Source organism: Pan paniscus, chromosome 1 (assembly GCF_029289425.2).
Source record: "Pan paniscus chromosome 1, NHGRI_mPanPan1-v2.0_pri, whole genome shotgun sequence".
In the NCBI taxonomy this organism is placed as follows: Eukaryota; Metazoa; Chordata; class Mammalia; order Primates; family Hominidae; genus Pan; species Pan paniscus.
The window spans coordinates 194212305-194226871 of NC_073249.2; the positions used below are offsets into that span (position 1 = coordinate 194212305).

At 42.7% G+C, this 14567-nt stretch overlaps 1 protein-coding gene across 10 annotated transcripts in view; it reads right to left on the bottom strand.

Annotated features, from left to right (window-relative positions):
- Window positions 1-2349: 2349 nt before the first annotated feature.
- ZBTB8A (zinc finger and BTB domain containing 8A) overlaps window positions 2350-14567 on the bottom strand; it is a 69385-nt gene continuing 57167 nt past the window's right edge. For 4 of the 10 annotated variants that reach the window (XM_055102943.2, XM_055102949.2, XM_055102942.2 and 1 more), the window contains one exon: window positions 8220-13173. In XM_055102943.2, coding sequence (XP_054958918.2) covers window positions 12533-13173 — 641 coding nt within the window. In that variant the 3' untranslated portion in view covers window positions 8220-12532. The other 6 variants (XM_055102959.1, XM_008965514.4, XM_055102961.2 and 3 more) reach the window with 3 other exon arrangements.

Below are 14567 nucleotides of genomic sequence, written 5' to 3' on the forward strand. Positions count from 1 at the left end.
TTCCTTTTTTCTTTTTGAGACAGTCTTGCTCTGTCACCCAGGCTGGAGTGCAGTGGCGTGATCTCAGCTCACTGCAACCTCCACCTCCTAGGTTCAAGCAATTATTGTGCCTCGGCCTCCTGAGTAGCTGGGGTTACAGGCATGCGGCACCACGCCAGGCTAATTTTTGTATTTTTTATAGAGATGGGGTTTTACCATGTTGGCCAGGCTGGTCTTGAACTCCTAGCCTCAAATGATCCGACCACCTCAGCCTCCCAAAGTTCTGGGATTACAGGTGTGAGCCACTGTACCCAGCCTCTGGTTTCCTATTTAAAAGTGAGAAAGTATGCAACGGATTTTGATGGTTTGAAGAAAGAAAAAAAAAAAGAAAGAGTAGAGAAAAGTGTTATACTATTTCAGTAATTGCAAAATATTTTGACTTCAAGATATTTTGACTTCAAGAGTCCCTTTGCTTCTATTGCTGTGTGGTTCATTACTTGTTAACATTATATTTAAATATTTTACTTTTTTGGTGGCATTAATACAGTTCTGTGGGGAGAAGGCTGACGTGAAAATGAAGTTTACAGATCCTCGGTGGATTTCATTTTTCTGGCCTATTCATAGGTCCGTTAGCAGGAATAGTTAAGAAACTCCTGTATCAAAATTATATGTTACTTATACTTCACAATATATAAAACAGCTGGCTATATACTACCATTTCTGTGATAACTTGAATTTTATCATTAAAACTCTTGTAACTAAAGGCACCAGTGGCCCGTCTGTAACAGCCTCTGCTGTGATGCCAGCTGCAGTGAGGGAAACGCAGCTGAGGCTCACGGCTCCACGAAGCCCACAGGGGCTGGCTACAGGCAGGAGCCCTGCCCCTACTGAATCGGCAGGGCTGGAGTCCCACACTCCTGGGCACAGCTGCAGCCGCCCAGCTGCGGCTCCAGACCTGGGCATCCCTGCACTCTTCAGGGCTTGGGAAGCTCCCAGCGCCCACAGGCTCAGAAGTGCCTGCTCCCATTCCCTGGCCTCTTTCTGCTCCTGCACCTGCTCTGTTGCAGAGCAAAGTTGGGCCAAACCTAGGTGTTGTCGTGACCTGGCCAGGTTGAGCATGCTAGAGGTGGCACTGACACGCCAGCCCCCTGCCACCTCAGCCCCCTCTAAACTTTGGGCACCCATGTGCGTGGGAGGGAAGCCAGTCAGGGGGTTGATGACGGTGGCTTGGTTTGGGCCTGCAGGCGCCCCTTGGCACAAACAGCCTGGGCACCATGGAGGGCATGTTGATGGCAGGAGGCAGACAGGTTCCTGGGTGGAAAAGGCTGGGTTCCCAGTGAAATCCCCCCTTCAAGCCAGGGAATGCCTGAAGCCTGGGGGTTGGTCTGGCAGTTCCTGGTGGAGTCCAGGGCTAGAGTAAGAACTTGTGGTGTTTTCTGGGCTGCCCATGGACACCCACAGACCAAGCAGCATGCACTTCCTCCCTTCTGAGCCCATAAAAACCCCTGGTCTCAGCAGACTCAGCCGCCTGTCAGGACTACCAGCTGCGGGAAGGAGCTACCCGCTTTGAGTCTCCTTAAAAGGACCTGCCTGCAGGTCTCCTCTTGGGTGAGAGCTGGTCATCTGGACACTCATCAGGTCGACCTGCCTGTGGAAAGGAGCTACCCACTTTGGGTCTCCTGAGAGCTGTTCTGTTGCTCAGTGAAGCTCCTTTCGGCCTTGCTCACCCTCCAGTTGTCTGCGTACCTCATTCTTCTCGGATGCAGGAAAAGAACTCGGGATCCACCAAATGGTGGACTGAAAGAGCTGTAACACAAGCAGGGCTGAAACACGCTCCCTGCTCACCACGTTGTGGGCGACGAGGAGAGAAGAGCTGCAGCCCTTCTGGCAGCCCAGACCTCGGGGCTCCCTGAGCTATGGTGTGACATGCTGTAACACCCTCTTTGGGGCTCTGCAGTTCCTGGCATCTCTGAGCTTTCAGGCACCACTGCGTTCCACTTGTCCAAATGCTGATGCCCGCAGCGGAAGCCGCTTTCAGTACGTCTGGTCCTGCTGCAGCCTGGCATGGAGCTGGTGCCTGTGCCAGCGCCTAGAGCTGTCCACCCCGCTGCAGCCAGTGTGCCTGGTTGTGTGCAGTGGCCGGACCCCACGCTAGCTCACTCACACACCCGTCACTCCGTGCCTGGCTCACCCTCGGCAGGCATGAGATCCAGGCTGGTACCACCAGTGGACCACAGCCTGCCAGTCCACATGAGTGGAATGAGCCCAGCAGGCACAAGCAAAACCCAAGCAGAGGAGCCACCGGCCAAGAGGTTTCTGGCTGGTGGCAAAGCAACACCCTAAGGATCCTGTGACATAACTAAAGTCACATCCTTTACATAACATTTATTCCATATAGAATGTATCCACATACAATGACGTCAGCTTTAAAACAATCCACTGTTAACTTATATAAAATCATCTATAAAATAGAGTGATACACAACACACCTCAGTGAATTAGGCTGATGGTCTAGGATTCAGAAAATGTGATCATTCTATTTCCTATTTTTTGCTACCATTTCACTGGGTTGTCTTAGGTTTTTTTTTTTTTTTTTTTTGAGATGGAGTCTCGCCCTGTCACCCAGCCTGGAGTGCAGTAGCGTGATCTTGGCTCACTGCAACCTCCACCTCCTGAGTTCAAGCAATTCTCCTGTCTCAGCCCCCAGAGTAGCTGGGATTACAGGTGCCCACCACCATGCCTGGCTAATTTTTGTATTTTTAGTAGAGAAGGGGTTTCACTATATTGCCCAGGCTGGTCTCCAACTCTTGACCTAAAGTGATCCACCCGCCTTGGCCTCCCAAAGTGCTGGGATTACAGGTGTGAGCCACCACGCCTGACCCTGAGGCTTTTTTTACTGTTCTGTGCCTCAATTTATTTACCTTTCATGTGGGATAACTGTCCTATTTCATATATATGTAAAGAATAACAAAAATTATTAAACACTTTGCAAATATAAAATGCTATATAAATGATAAATAGTAATACTGATACACTCATATAAAATAACATAAAACTTTCTGGTTTATAATCTAAAGTTTGGTCCTCCTGTACCTATTATTCTATTATTATCACCCTTCCCAGTTAAACACATCTTTTTTTTTTTTTTTTTTTGATGGAGTCTCGCTCTGTCACCCAGGCTGGAGTGCAGTGGTGCGATCTCAGCCACTGCAACCTCCACCTCCCGGGTTCAAGCGATTCTCCTGCCTCAGCCTCCCGAGTACCTGGGATTACAGGCACCCACCATCATGCCCAGCTATTTTTTGTATTTTTACTAGAGACGGGGTTTCACCATGTTGGCCAGGATGGTCTCGAACTCCTGGCCTTAAGTGATCCGCCCGCCTCGGCCTCCCAAAGTGCTAGGATTACAGGCATGAGCCACCGTGCCCGGCCAGTTAAACACACCTTATCCTACACTGCTTTTAGTGATTTTCCATACTTATTAATTTTAGGACTAAAAAAAATTTTAAAAACCAATATGAGTGGAAATTTCAATATATCTTGGCATGACTTGGCAAAATGACTTTAATGAATTGAGTTCTGAGCTCATAAATAATTGAAGCACCAAACTTCTTTCATCCATTAGGCAGTACTTAGCCATACAGAAAACAGTAACTATGCTTATTTTGATTGCATTACTGAAAATATAATATTGAAACATTTGTTCCTAAATTTTAAAAAGTCTTAAGATCTGATACCCATAGAAGGAACATCATGTGCTAAGGATGTGATTTGCTTCACTAAGAGACCACATGGTTATCTGCTTATAAGCACAGTGAGTAACAGGAGTAACGAAATGAGGCTGCAAGGCTCAAAGGAAATTCAGGAAGTTGTCTAATTCCATGGTTTTCAACGTTGTGCACCTGAGTTCTGCAGAGGTGTCTGGGGAAAGGTTTGTGGGGGACTTTAACCACAGCAGCTCTGATTTTAGAGTTTATCCCTTAAATTTGAGCATCTTTAGGAAACAATTCATTTGAAGAGTTTCTCGGGTTAAATTATTTTAAACTGCAGGTCTAGTCCATTTTGTTTCTCCCAGACACTAGGCATGACTGCAGTGGTGCTTTCTTTTTGTAATGCTTCATCCTATACCCAGACACTCTTGAGGGTAATGGAGTTAGAAGGGCATTCAGAAGCTGATAAATGGCATTCCTGCAAGAGCAAACTTTGGTCTAACCAAGTCTTGATATTAAAAAAAAATCCTTGGCATAAATAAAGCTTATTTAAACAGATTATACCCCTATGTAACATTTGCCCACATGTAAAAACCAAAGAATTCAATTTTCTCAAATCATCAATAGACAGTTTCACTCTAGAAAATAACTGGTCTCTAACGTCTTAGATATATATGCTATAACTGGAGTCATTATTTACAACTTACAAACATGTCAAATGTTCTTCTATGATGTTAAAATGATACAACAGATTCTTTGTCTAGTTTGGTGAACTTGATCGTTGTTTTGTGGGGATAGTTTGATGCTTGTTATAAACAATTATGAGAAAGCATTATTTCTGAAAAGGCAATTACAAGTGCTGGTGGCACTGTGTTCAGTGAATGTTGGATATTCATGCTGATGTATGTAAAGTTTGCATGCAGAAGATAATAGCATAAAAGGACATTTAGATCATAGACTAAAGTGCATTAGAGTACACACATGCAAGCACTACTTCATTTATATGAAAAAGGTTCAAATCAGCCATTTTTCCTACTGGCTCCAACAACTAAAAAATCAGGTTTTAATTTCAAAAGGTGTCAGTATTAATAGGGTAAGACTAGAGAATGACAAGCATTTCCTTCCTCATTCAGATACACTTTAATTGTTAAGAATCCTGATTTAGGCCGGGCGTGGTGGCTCACGCCTGTAATCCCAGCACTTTGGGAGGCTGAGGCAGGCAGATCACGAGGTCAGGAGTTTGAGACCAGCCTGGCCAACATAGCAAAACCCTGTCTCTACTAAAAATACAAAAATTAGCCAGGCATGGTGGCACATGCCTGTAGTCCTGGCTACTCAGGAGGCTGAGGCAGGAGAATCGCTTGAACCCGGGAGGCAGAGGTTGTGGTGAGCGAGATCACGCCACTGCACTCCAGCTTGGGCAACAGAGCGAGAGTCCGTCTCAAAAAAACCAGAATCCTGATTTAGGAACAGCCATGTTGGGAGAACAGAGAACTCAATGCACATCATCCAGTCTTGAAGCAACTGCAAATGTGCCATCAGGGGAATCTTGAAAAAGTCTCAATTAAGTACCATGAAACAAATGGTTATTCATCTATTTTTAAATTTTTTAAAAGAAAGTAACCAATTTAGCCTAGAAATTGGTATCAAGGACAATAATTAATGAAAGAACAAGAGAAAATAGTAACATAAAAAGGATAATTTTGAGGTATGTCATGGCATTTAAAAATACAGTAAAATTGGCCGGGCGCGGTGGCTCACACCTGTAATCCCAGCACTTTGGGAGGCCGAGGTGGGCGGATCATGAGGTCAGGAGATCGAGACCATCCTGGCTAACATGGTGAAATCCCATCTCTATTAAAAATACAAAAAATTAGCTGGGAGTGGTGGTGGGCGCCTGTAGTCCCAGCTACTCGGGAGGCTGAGGCAGGAGAATGGCGTGAACCTGGGAGGCGGAGCTTGCAGTGAGCCGAGACTGCACCACTGTACTCCAGCCTGGGCGACAGAGCGAGACTCCGTCTCAAAAAAAAAAAAAAAAAAAAAAAAAAAAAAAAAAAAAAACAGTAAAATAGATGGAGCCTCTCCATATACAGTGAAATTCTATCAAGCTTCACTGTGATAACTTGCAGAAGAGATCTTTATGAAGCTCAGTTCTCTACTTCAGATATTTAGATTTTACCTTTAGAACTAAAACAATGCTTCTCTAATTTAGCTGTAATTTTGGAATGTTTCATAATTTATGCAGGGGAGAAGTTTTTTTTGTTGTTGTTTTTGTTTTTGAGACAGAGTTTCGCTCTTGTTGCCCAGGTTGGAGTGCAATGGCGCAACCTCAGCCCACCGCGGCCTCTGCCTCCTGGGTTCAAGCTATTCTCCTGCCTCAGCCTTCTGAGTAGCTGGGATTACAGGCATGCACCACCACGCCCGGCTAATTTTGTATTTTTAGTAGAGACGGGGTTTCTCCATGTTGGTCAGGCTGGTCTCAAACTCCCGACCTCGGTGATCCACCTGCCTCAGCCTCCCAAAGTGCTGGGATTACAGGCGTGAGCCACTGGGCCCAGCCCAAAGGGGAGAAGTTTAAACTTTGTATACTAGGAGAAAAGTTTGTTTTGAAAATATTATATAAACAAGAGAAGCAAAAATGTTCAACATATTTAAGTGAATAATTTGTTCAAATAGTTTTATACTTTAAATTTACATATAAATAACTTGACATAAAAACATACCAATAGGTACTGTAGGGACATTACTTAGCATTATTTGAAAATCTCTAGATCAAGATATTGTATGTTGTTGAAAATGATTCAATTCCTCCTTTCATACTTTCTAATTCTGATTGGCTTATTTTTATAATTACTGCCAACTGGTGAGGTTTGACTTCTATTCTTTGCCATTTCAGGAGACATACAGGGAGAGAAGGTTGAAAGAGGATTGTTTAAAATCAGACCCTGTCCAATCATCAGTTTTATCTCTCAGACTTTCTGACCTTAATTTCCTCATTTGTAAATCTGAGATAGTATCCACCTCACTGAGAAAATACATGAGAGAGTACTTTATAAATAATATAGCACTACATAAACGTTAGAAATCACTCATATATGGTAAGAACCTCCTAGTTTGTTTTCCTTTTTTTTTTGAGACGGAGTTTCGCTCTTGTTGCCCAGGCTGGAGTGCAACGGTGTGATCTCGGCTCACTGCAACTTCTGCCTTCCAGGTTCAATCGATTCTCCTGCCTCAGCCTCCCGAGTAGCTGGGATTATAGGCACCCGCCACCATGCCCGGCTAATTTTGTATTTTTTAGTAGAGACGAGGTTTCACCATGTTGGCCAGGCTGGTTTCAAACTCCTGACCTTGTGATCCGCCTGCCTTGGCCTCCCAAAGTATTGGGATTATAGGCATGAGCCACAGCGCCCAGCCTGTTTTTCTTTAGAGAGATGGACAACCATATTGACAGATTGTCTTCACAAACTACCTTGACTTTTAGGCAACATTAGTTTCCTGCTTTAAGAAAATATCTGTATATAATCTTTGGTCAGCCTCTACTTTTTTTTTTTAACAATACTGAGAGTAATTTTTAAGCTAATGATAAAAATTTCAAATATGAATGATTTCAAACATTTTAGTCTTCTTCCATAATCCTTAAACGTTCAGGATATCAGAGTAATGACAGGTTGTTTCAGATCTCAAATTAATAGAAAGACTAATTTGTTTAGTAAGGTGGGTTGCCAGATCCTTAAATGTGCTCTTAACTGGTTCCCTGTGAAATTAAACATTGGTAGTTATGTGTTTTTGAAACACCTTGAAATTGTCTTACATAAAGTTTGGTTGTGGTGAATTTATTTAAAGTATTTTCTTTGAAAAAAGTTTGCTAAGTAGATCCTCCAATATTAAAAGAAAAAGGGTATCTCTGTAATAAAGTAAGAGGATTGTAATGAAAGTAAGAGGATAATTGTTCATCCATCAAGCCAACTCAAGCTAGTTCTTTCTTTCCAGTGCAGCAACACATTTTAGGGCAACAAAGTTCAGAATGGATACAATGGCCTGTTCAGAAAGCATGCAAGTTATATCAGATCATTTCTTTAAAGTCAGTGTGATAAATTTGTTAACTAGACTCCGACCATAGAAAGAGAGAGATACAGGAAGTCAATGTAAATTGCAGACATGCCAGCTCTGTTGGTTCACATTACAGCTACCTAATGTTGGGCTTAATTTCTTTTTCTTCTTCTTCTTCACTATCATCAACCTGTTGGATGACCAGATCAGCAGACCCATCTTCTACAATCTCCACATAGGATCTATTCTCATCTTCACTCAAGTGCCATCTGGAATCCTTATCTCCATCTGATGGGGACATAAGATGTTGTTCAGCTTCCAAGTCAATGGGGAGGCTGTCTATGCCAAATTCTGCAAGACACTCATTACACAGTCTGTAGCGCCTGGTTCCCTCCTGTACCACTTGCCCTGTTAGATCTGTCACATGACGTTTACATTTTCTGCAGATGAGTTTACATGCCTGGTGAATCTGTGTAGAGATTTAAATAGTGATAAAAGTGATTTTTCAAAAGCAGGACAGTTTGATATTTTAGGTACCAGTTCATAAACTTAAGATGTTCAAAGCCATGCATTAAACTCAAATTAACATCTATTATTAGAAAAAGATCAAGGGTTTTAGTGGTGAATTGATGTCACAGAAATATTAAACATCAGCTTTCTCTAAATAGTGGCTATCATGTTTTTTATTATTAATATGACATAATAATTTCACCTATCCCTTAATCCAATAGCATTTGGTATCTGAGGTAACTTCCTATGATAATAATAATTGCAAACACTATGTGCCATGTACTTATTTACTTATTTTTATTATTTATTTATTTATTTATTTTTGAGACAGAGTCTCACTCTGTTGCCCAGGCTGGAGTGCAATGGTGCGATCTCGGCTCACTGCAACCTCCGCCTCCCGGGTTCATGCAATTCTCCTGCCTCAGCCTCCTGAGTAGCTGGTATTACAGGCATGTGCCACCACGCCCAGCTAATTTTTGTATTTTTAGTAGAGACGGGGTTTCACCATGTTGGTCAGGCTGGTCTCAAACTCCTGACCTCGTCATCTGTCTGCCTCGGCCGCCCAAAGCGCTGGGATTATAGGTGTGAGGCACCGCGCCCAGCATACTTTTTATTTTTAAAATAGGGTCTCGCTCTGTCACCCAGGCTACGGTGTAGTGGTGACCATGGCTCACTGCAGCCTCAGCCTCCCAGGCTCAAGCAATCCTCCCATTCCAACCTACCGAGGAGCTGGGACTACAGGTGCATGCCACCACACCTGGCTAATTAAAAAAATTTTTTTTATAGAGAAAGGGTCTCACTGTTTTCCAGGCTGAACATATCTTAATTTGAGGTGGGGGCGGGGGGTGGAATCTCTCTTGTTCTGTGTATTAATTTTTTGTTATTTTACTAGAGAAAGAAAAATATTGCATAAATTTAAATTTATTAATATTTTAGATAGAAGGAGAACTTGCCATTTTTATTAATAAAAGATCTGGTGGAAAGAGGACCACAGGGATTGGAAGGGTTGGGGTTCTAGTTATTTACTATCTTCGTCACTTACTAACCATGTATCTTGGAGCAAGTAATTTAAAACATTATATAAACCTGCTTTAGGGTGACAGTTAAAATATTTAACTGGTAAGATATGGGCACCACCCAGACAGATGAGAAGCCTGACTAATTCTACTGGACACTCATCATAAACAACTACTATGGTGCTGCTTCTACATATCAGCCTAGTATTATCTTTGCTTGCTTCCTTTGGCTAATGGAAATATCACTCACAGGGTTAACGTGAGGACCAAATTAGTTAACATGTGTGAAATGCTTTGGTAAACAGTTGTAGTGAGGAATAATTACGTATTATAATTAGTAATAAACAATTTTGTTCAATAGCTGTCAGAACAGTAGATTATGGGTTCTAATCTAAAAATTATAAAAATTAATTGTATAATGTTGAATCAATGTTTATGGAATATTCATTTAATAAAGTCAGGACAGTGCAGAAGTAGGGCACCAAACACAGTAAAAAAATCCAAGAAGCTGGGCACTGTGGCTCACACCTGTAATCCCAGCACTTTGGAAGGCTGAGGTGAGTGGATCACTTGAGGTCAGCAGTTTGAGATCAGCCTGGCCAACATGGTAAAACTCCATCTTTACTAAAAAAAAAATACAAAACTTAGCTGGGCATGGTGGCACACGCCTGTAATTCCAGCTACACGGGAGGCTGAGGCAGGAGAATCACTTGAGCCCAGGAGGCGGAGGTTTCAGTGAGCTGAGATTGTGCCACTGCACTCCAGCTTAGATGACACAGTGAGACTCCATCTCAAAAAAAAAAAAAAAAAAAAAAAAATCCAAGAAAGCTAATACAGTCTGGTAAAATATGTAGGAAAATGTATGGAATTACCACTAGTACAGTTATTATCCTGTGTGTAACTGTTGACATATTAATCAGTAAACATTAAAAGTACATGATTTGAATGAATTCTGATTTCTCCTGAGATAGTAATATTATGTGTATTAGGCTGGGCGTACTACCTCACATCTGTAATCCCAGCACTTTGGGAAGTGGAGGTGGGTGGATCACTTGAGGCCAGGAGTTCAAGACCAGCCTGGCCAACATGGTGAAACCGCATCTCTATTAAAAATACAAAAAAAAAAAAAAATTAGCCGGATATGTGCTTGTAATCCCAGCTACTCAGGAGGCCAAGGCAGGAGAATCACTTGAACCCAGCAGGTGGAGGTTGTGGTAAGCTGAGATCGTGCCACTGCACTCCAGCCTGGATGACAGAGCAAGACTCTGTCTCAAAAAACAAACAAACAAACAAACAAAACTATGGGTATCAAATGTGGTATTGTTTTTGTTACAAGCTCTGATACAGATTCATGTCCATCCCTCCAAAATATGTATCTTCTAACTCTATCCACTGAAATAGTGTAAAAGAAATGACACCTCCATAACAATGACTGCCCAGACTTTGGGCTCTAATTTCACTTTCCACTAAAGGAAATGGATTGAGAAATGGCTGATTCCAGCTCTGTGGTAGGGAAAGTACAAAGTGAGTCTAGGCCTCTTTTGGAGCCAGAGAACAAGGACACTTTCAAAATTTAATGGAGTTGTGACAAAAGGAGACAAGAGCCAGCATCAAGGTAGAGCCTGTTCACTGGATAAAACTAAAAATTTGAGTGTCAAAAGGAATAATAATTGTGGATCCAAACATAATAAACCAATACAATTCCTCAAATTCCTGAGACCATATGATATCTAAAAATGTAAGACCAGCAGACGTGGTGGCTCACACCTGTAATCCCAGTACTTTGGGAGGCCGAGGTAGATGGATCACTTGAGGTCAGGAATTCAAGACCAGCCTGGCCAACATGGTGAAACCCCATCTCTACCAAAAATACAAAAACTAGGTGGGCACCTATAGTCCCAGCTACTCGGGAGGCTGAGACAGAAGAATTGTTTGAACCTGGGAGGCAGAGGTTGCAGTGGGGCAAGATCATGCCATTACACTCCAGCCTAGGCAACAGAGTGAGACTCTGTCTCAAAAAAAAAAAAAGAAAAAAGAAAGTAGGTGTAGTGGAGACCTCCTTTGGTTGGACAGCCGCAACTAGACTGAGATCCTACCAGACAAGGATTCAGTAATCACTGGTAGATGCTGAGTATCTACAGTAGTGATTCTGACCTAGACACTTAAAGCATTTATACAGTTTATATTATCTTTGGCTCTGAACAGACCAGTATATAAAAACATATTAGACTAAGTGAATTAAAATGGAAATATAAAACTATTTACCATCAAAAGAATATACCCCACTTCAAGGTCTCGAAGGAGATAAAAATCAATATACATAATTACACTTTACGTGCAAAGTAAAAACACTAAGTTGGAAGAATTTTAAATATGGTAGAGTTGTGTGAAAATATTTCCCTCAGCAAATGAGATGATCCTAAAGCCCATAAATGTACATTTTTTTTTGTTTGTTTGTTTGAGACAGGGTCTCACTCTGTTATTCAGGCTGGAGTGCAGTGGCGCGATCTCAGCTCACTGTAACCTCCACTTCCTGGGTTCGGGCAATTCTCGTGCCTCAGCCTCCTGAGTAGCTGGGATTATAGGTGTGCACTACCATGCCAGCTAATTTTTGTATTTTTGGTGGATGGGGTTTCACCATGTTAGCCAGGCTGGTCTTTTTTTTTTTTTTTTTGAGATGGAGTCTCGCTCAGTTGCCCAGGCTGGAGTGCAGTGGCGCAATCTCGGCTCACTGCAAGCTCCACCTCCCAGGTTCACGCCATTCTCCTGCCTCAGCCTCCTGAGTAGCTGGGATTGCAGGCGCCCGCCACCACGCCTGGCTAATTTTTTTGTATTTTTAGTAGAGACGGGGTTTCATCATGTTAGCCAGGATGGTCTCGATCTCCTGACCTCATGATCCGCCCGCCTCGGCCTCCCAAAGTGCTGGGATTACAGGCGTGAGCCACCGCGCCCAGTCAACCAGGCTGGTCTTGAACTGAACTGGCCTCAAGTAATCTGCCCGCCTTGGCCTCCCAAAGTGCTGGGATTAAGTGTGTGAGCCACTGTGCCTGGCCAACTGTACATATTTCTTAAGAAGTAAAATGATGGGCCAGGTACTGTGGCTCACGCCTGTAACCCCAGCATTTTGGGAGGCTGAGGCAGGTGGATCACTTGACCCCAGGAGTTCAAGACCAGCCTGGGCAACATGATGAAACCCCATCTCTACAAAAAATATAAAAATACAAAAATTAGCCTGGCATGTTGGTGCAGGCCTGTAGTCCCAGCCACTCAGGAGGCTGAGGCGGGAGGATAATTTGAGCCTGAGAAGTCACGGCTGCAGTGAGCTGAGATGGCGCCACTGCACTCCAGCTTGGGCAATAGAGAGAGGCCCTGTCTCAAAAAAAAACAAAACAAGGCCGGGCGTGGTGGCTCATGCCTGTAATCCCAGCACTTTTGGGAGGCTGAGGCAGGTGAATCACCTGAGGTTGGGTGTTCGAGACCAGCCAGGCCAATGTGGTAAAACCCCATCTCTACTAAAAATACAAAAATTAGCCAGGCGTGGTGGCACACACCTGTATCCCAACTACTTGGGAGGCTGAGGCAGGAGAATTGCTTGAACCCGGGAGGCAGAGGTTGCAGCGAGCTGAGGTTACACCATTGTACTCCAGCCTCGGCAACAAGAGTGAAACTCCATCTCAAAAAAACAAAAACAAAAACCAAAAAAGAATTAGTAAAACGATGAAAAAAAATCATACATACTGTTCGAAAATGGCTACTTAGATGGTCTAGCCTGCTAAATCTTTTTCCACAAGCTTGACATGGATAGGGCCTTTCTCCTGTATGACAACGAAGGTGGCGCTTTAGGTCTGCCTTCCGCTTCACCACATGTGTGCAGTACGGGCACTTGAATCGCATCCGAGGCAGATCATCTGTCAAGAGACGCTTTGATTAAATCACTGGAAAGTTCATAACAATTCTAGTAACAGAAAGAATCCAATCCAAGCCCAATGGAAACAAGGAAAGAAAAAAATAAACTTAAAATAAAAAAGAATTCACAAGGAGTTAGCCCAAAAAGTAAGAGATGAAAGAAATTTTATTAAGACTAGATTGTCAATGTAATCCTAAGCATAGAACTTTAACTTCAGTATTTGATATATTTAGAAAGTTGGGTAAATTCAGACTGCTATGCTTTCTTTTTTTTGAGATAGAGTTTCGCTCTGTTGCCCAGGCTGGAGTGCAATGGCGCAATCTCCACACACTGCAACCTCTGCCTCCTGGGTTCTCCTGAAGTGATTCTCCTGCCTCAGGCTCCTGAGTAGCTGGGATTACAGACACGCGCCAGCACTCCCAGCTAATTTTTGTATTTTTCATAGAGACATGGTTTCACCATGTTGGTCAGGTTGGTCTTGAACTCCTGACCTCGTGATCTGCCTGCCTCAGCTTCCCAAAGTGCTGGGATTACAGGCGTGAGCCACTGTGCCCAGCCCGTCATGTTTTTTTTTTTTTTAATTTAATGCAGTAGGGTCATTAGATTTTAAATGTAAAATAGTACTATATTTTTTAACTGTACACAATTTCAAAGTAAAAGTATTTAATATTTAAGCTTTTTTCTTGGAGGAAAATCACTTGAGGTAAGGGGCTTGAGACCAGCTTGGCCAATATGGTAAAACCCCATCTCTACCAAAAATTAAAAAATTAGCCAGGTGTGGTGGTGCACGCCTGTAGTCCCAGCTATTTGGGAGGCTGAAGTGGGAGAATCGCTTGAACCCGGGAGGTGAAAGTTGCAGTGAGCCAAGATTGCACGACTGCATTCCAGTCTGGGCAACAGTGTGAAACCCTGACTCAAAAAAAAAAAAAAAATTATTGTTCAATTTAGGTATGATAATAGTATTATATTTTTTCTATAATATTTTAAGGACACATTCTGAACTATTTACAGGTGAAAACATATGATGTCTGAGATTGGTTTAAAAATAATAAAGGGAGTGGGTTAGGGGTAAGGATACAGACATGAGACAGGCCATGAGTTGGAGGTTGTGGGACTAGGTCATGGGTGCATGGAGGTTAATTATACCATTCTCTTTACTTTTGTATATGTTTGAAATTTTTCTAAAATAAAAATCAGGCTGGGCATGGTGGCTCATTCCTGTAATGCCAGCACTTTGGGAGGCTGAGGTGGGAGGATCATTTCAGGCCAGGAGTTCAAGACCAGCCTGGGAAACAGTGAGAACCCCATCTCTACAAAATAGCAAAATAAAATAAAATAAATATATAATCTATACCTTACAACCTTCAGGAGTTTCATTTTAATATAATTTTCCTT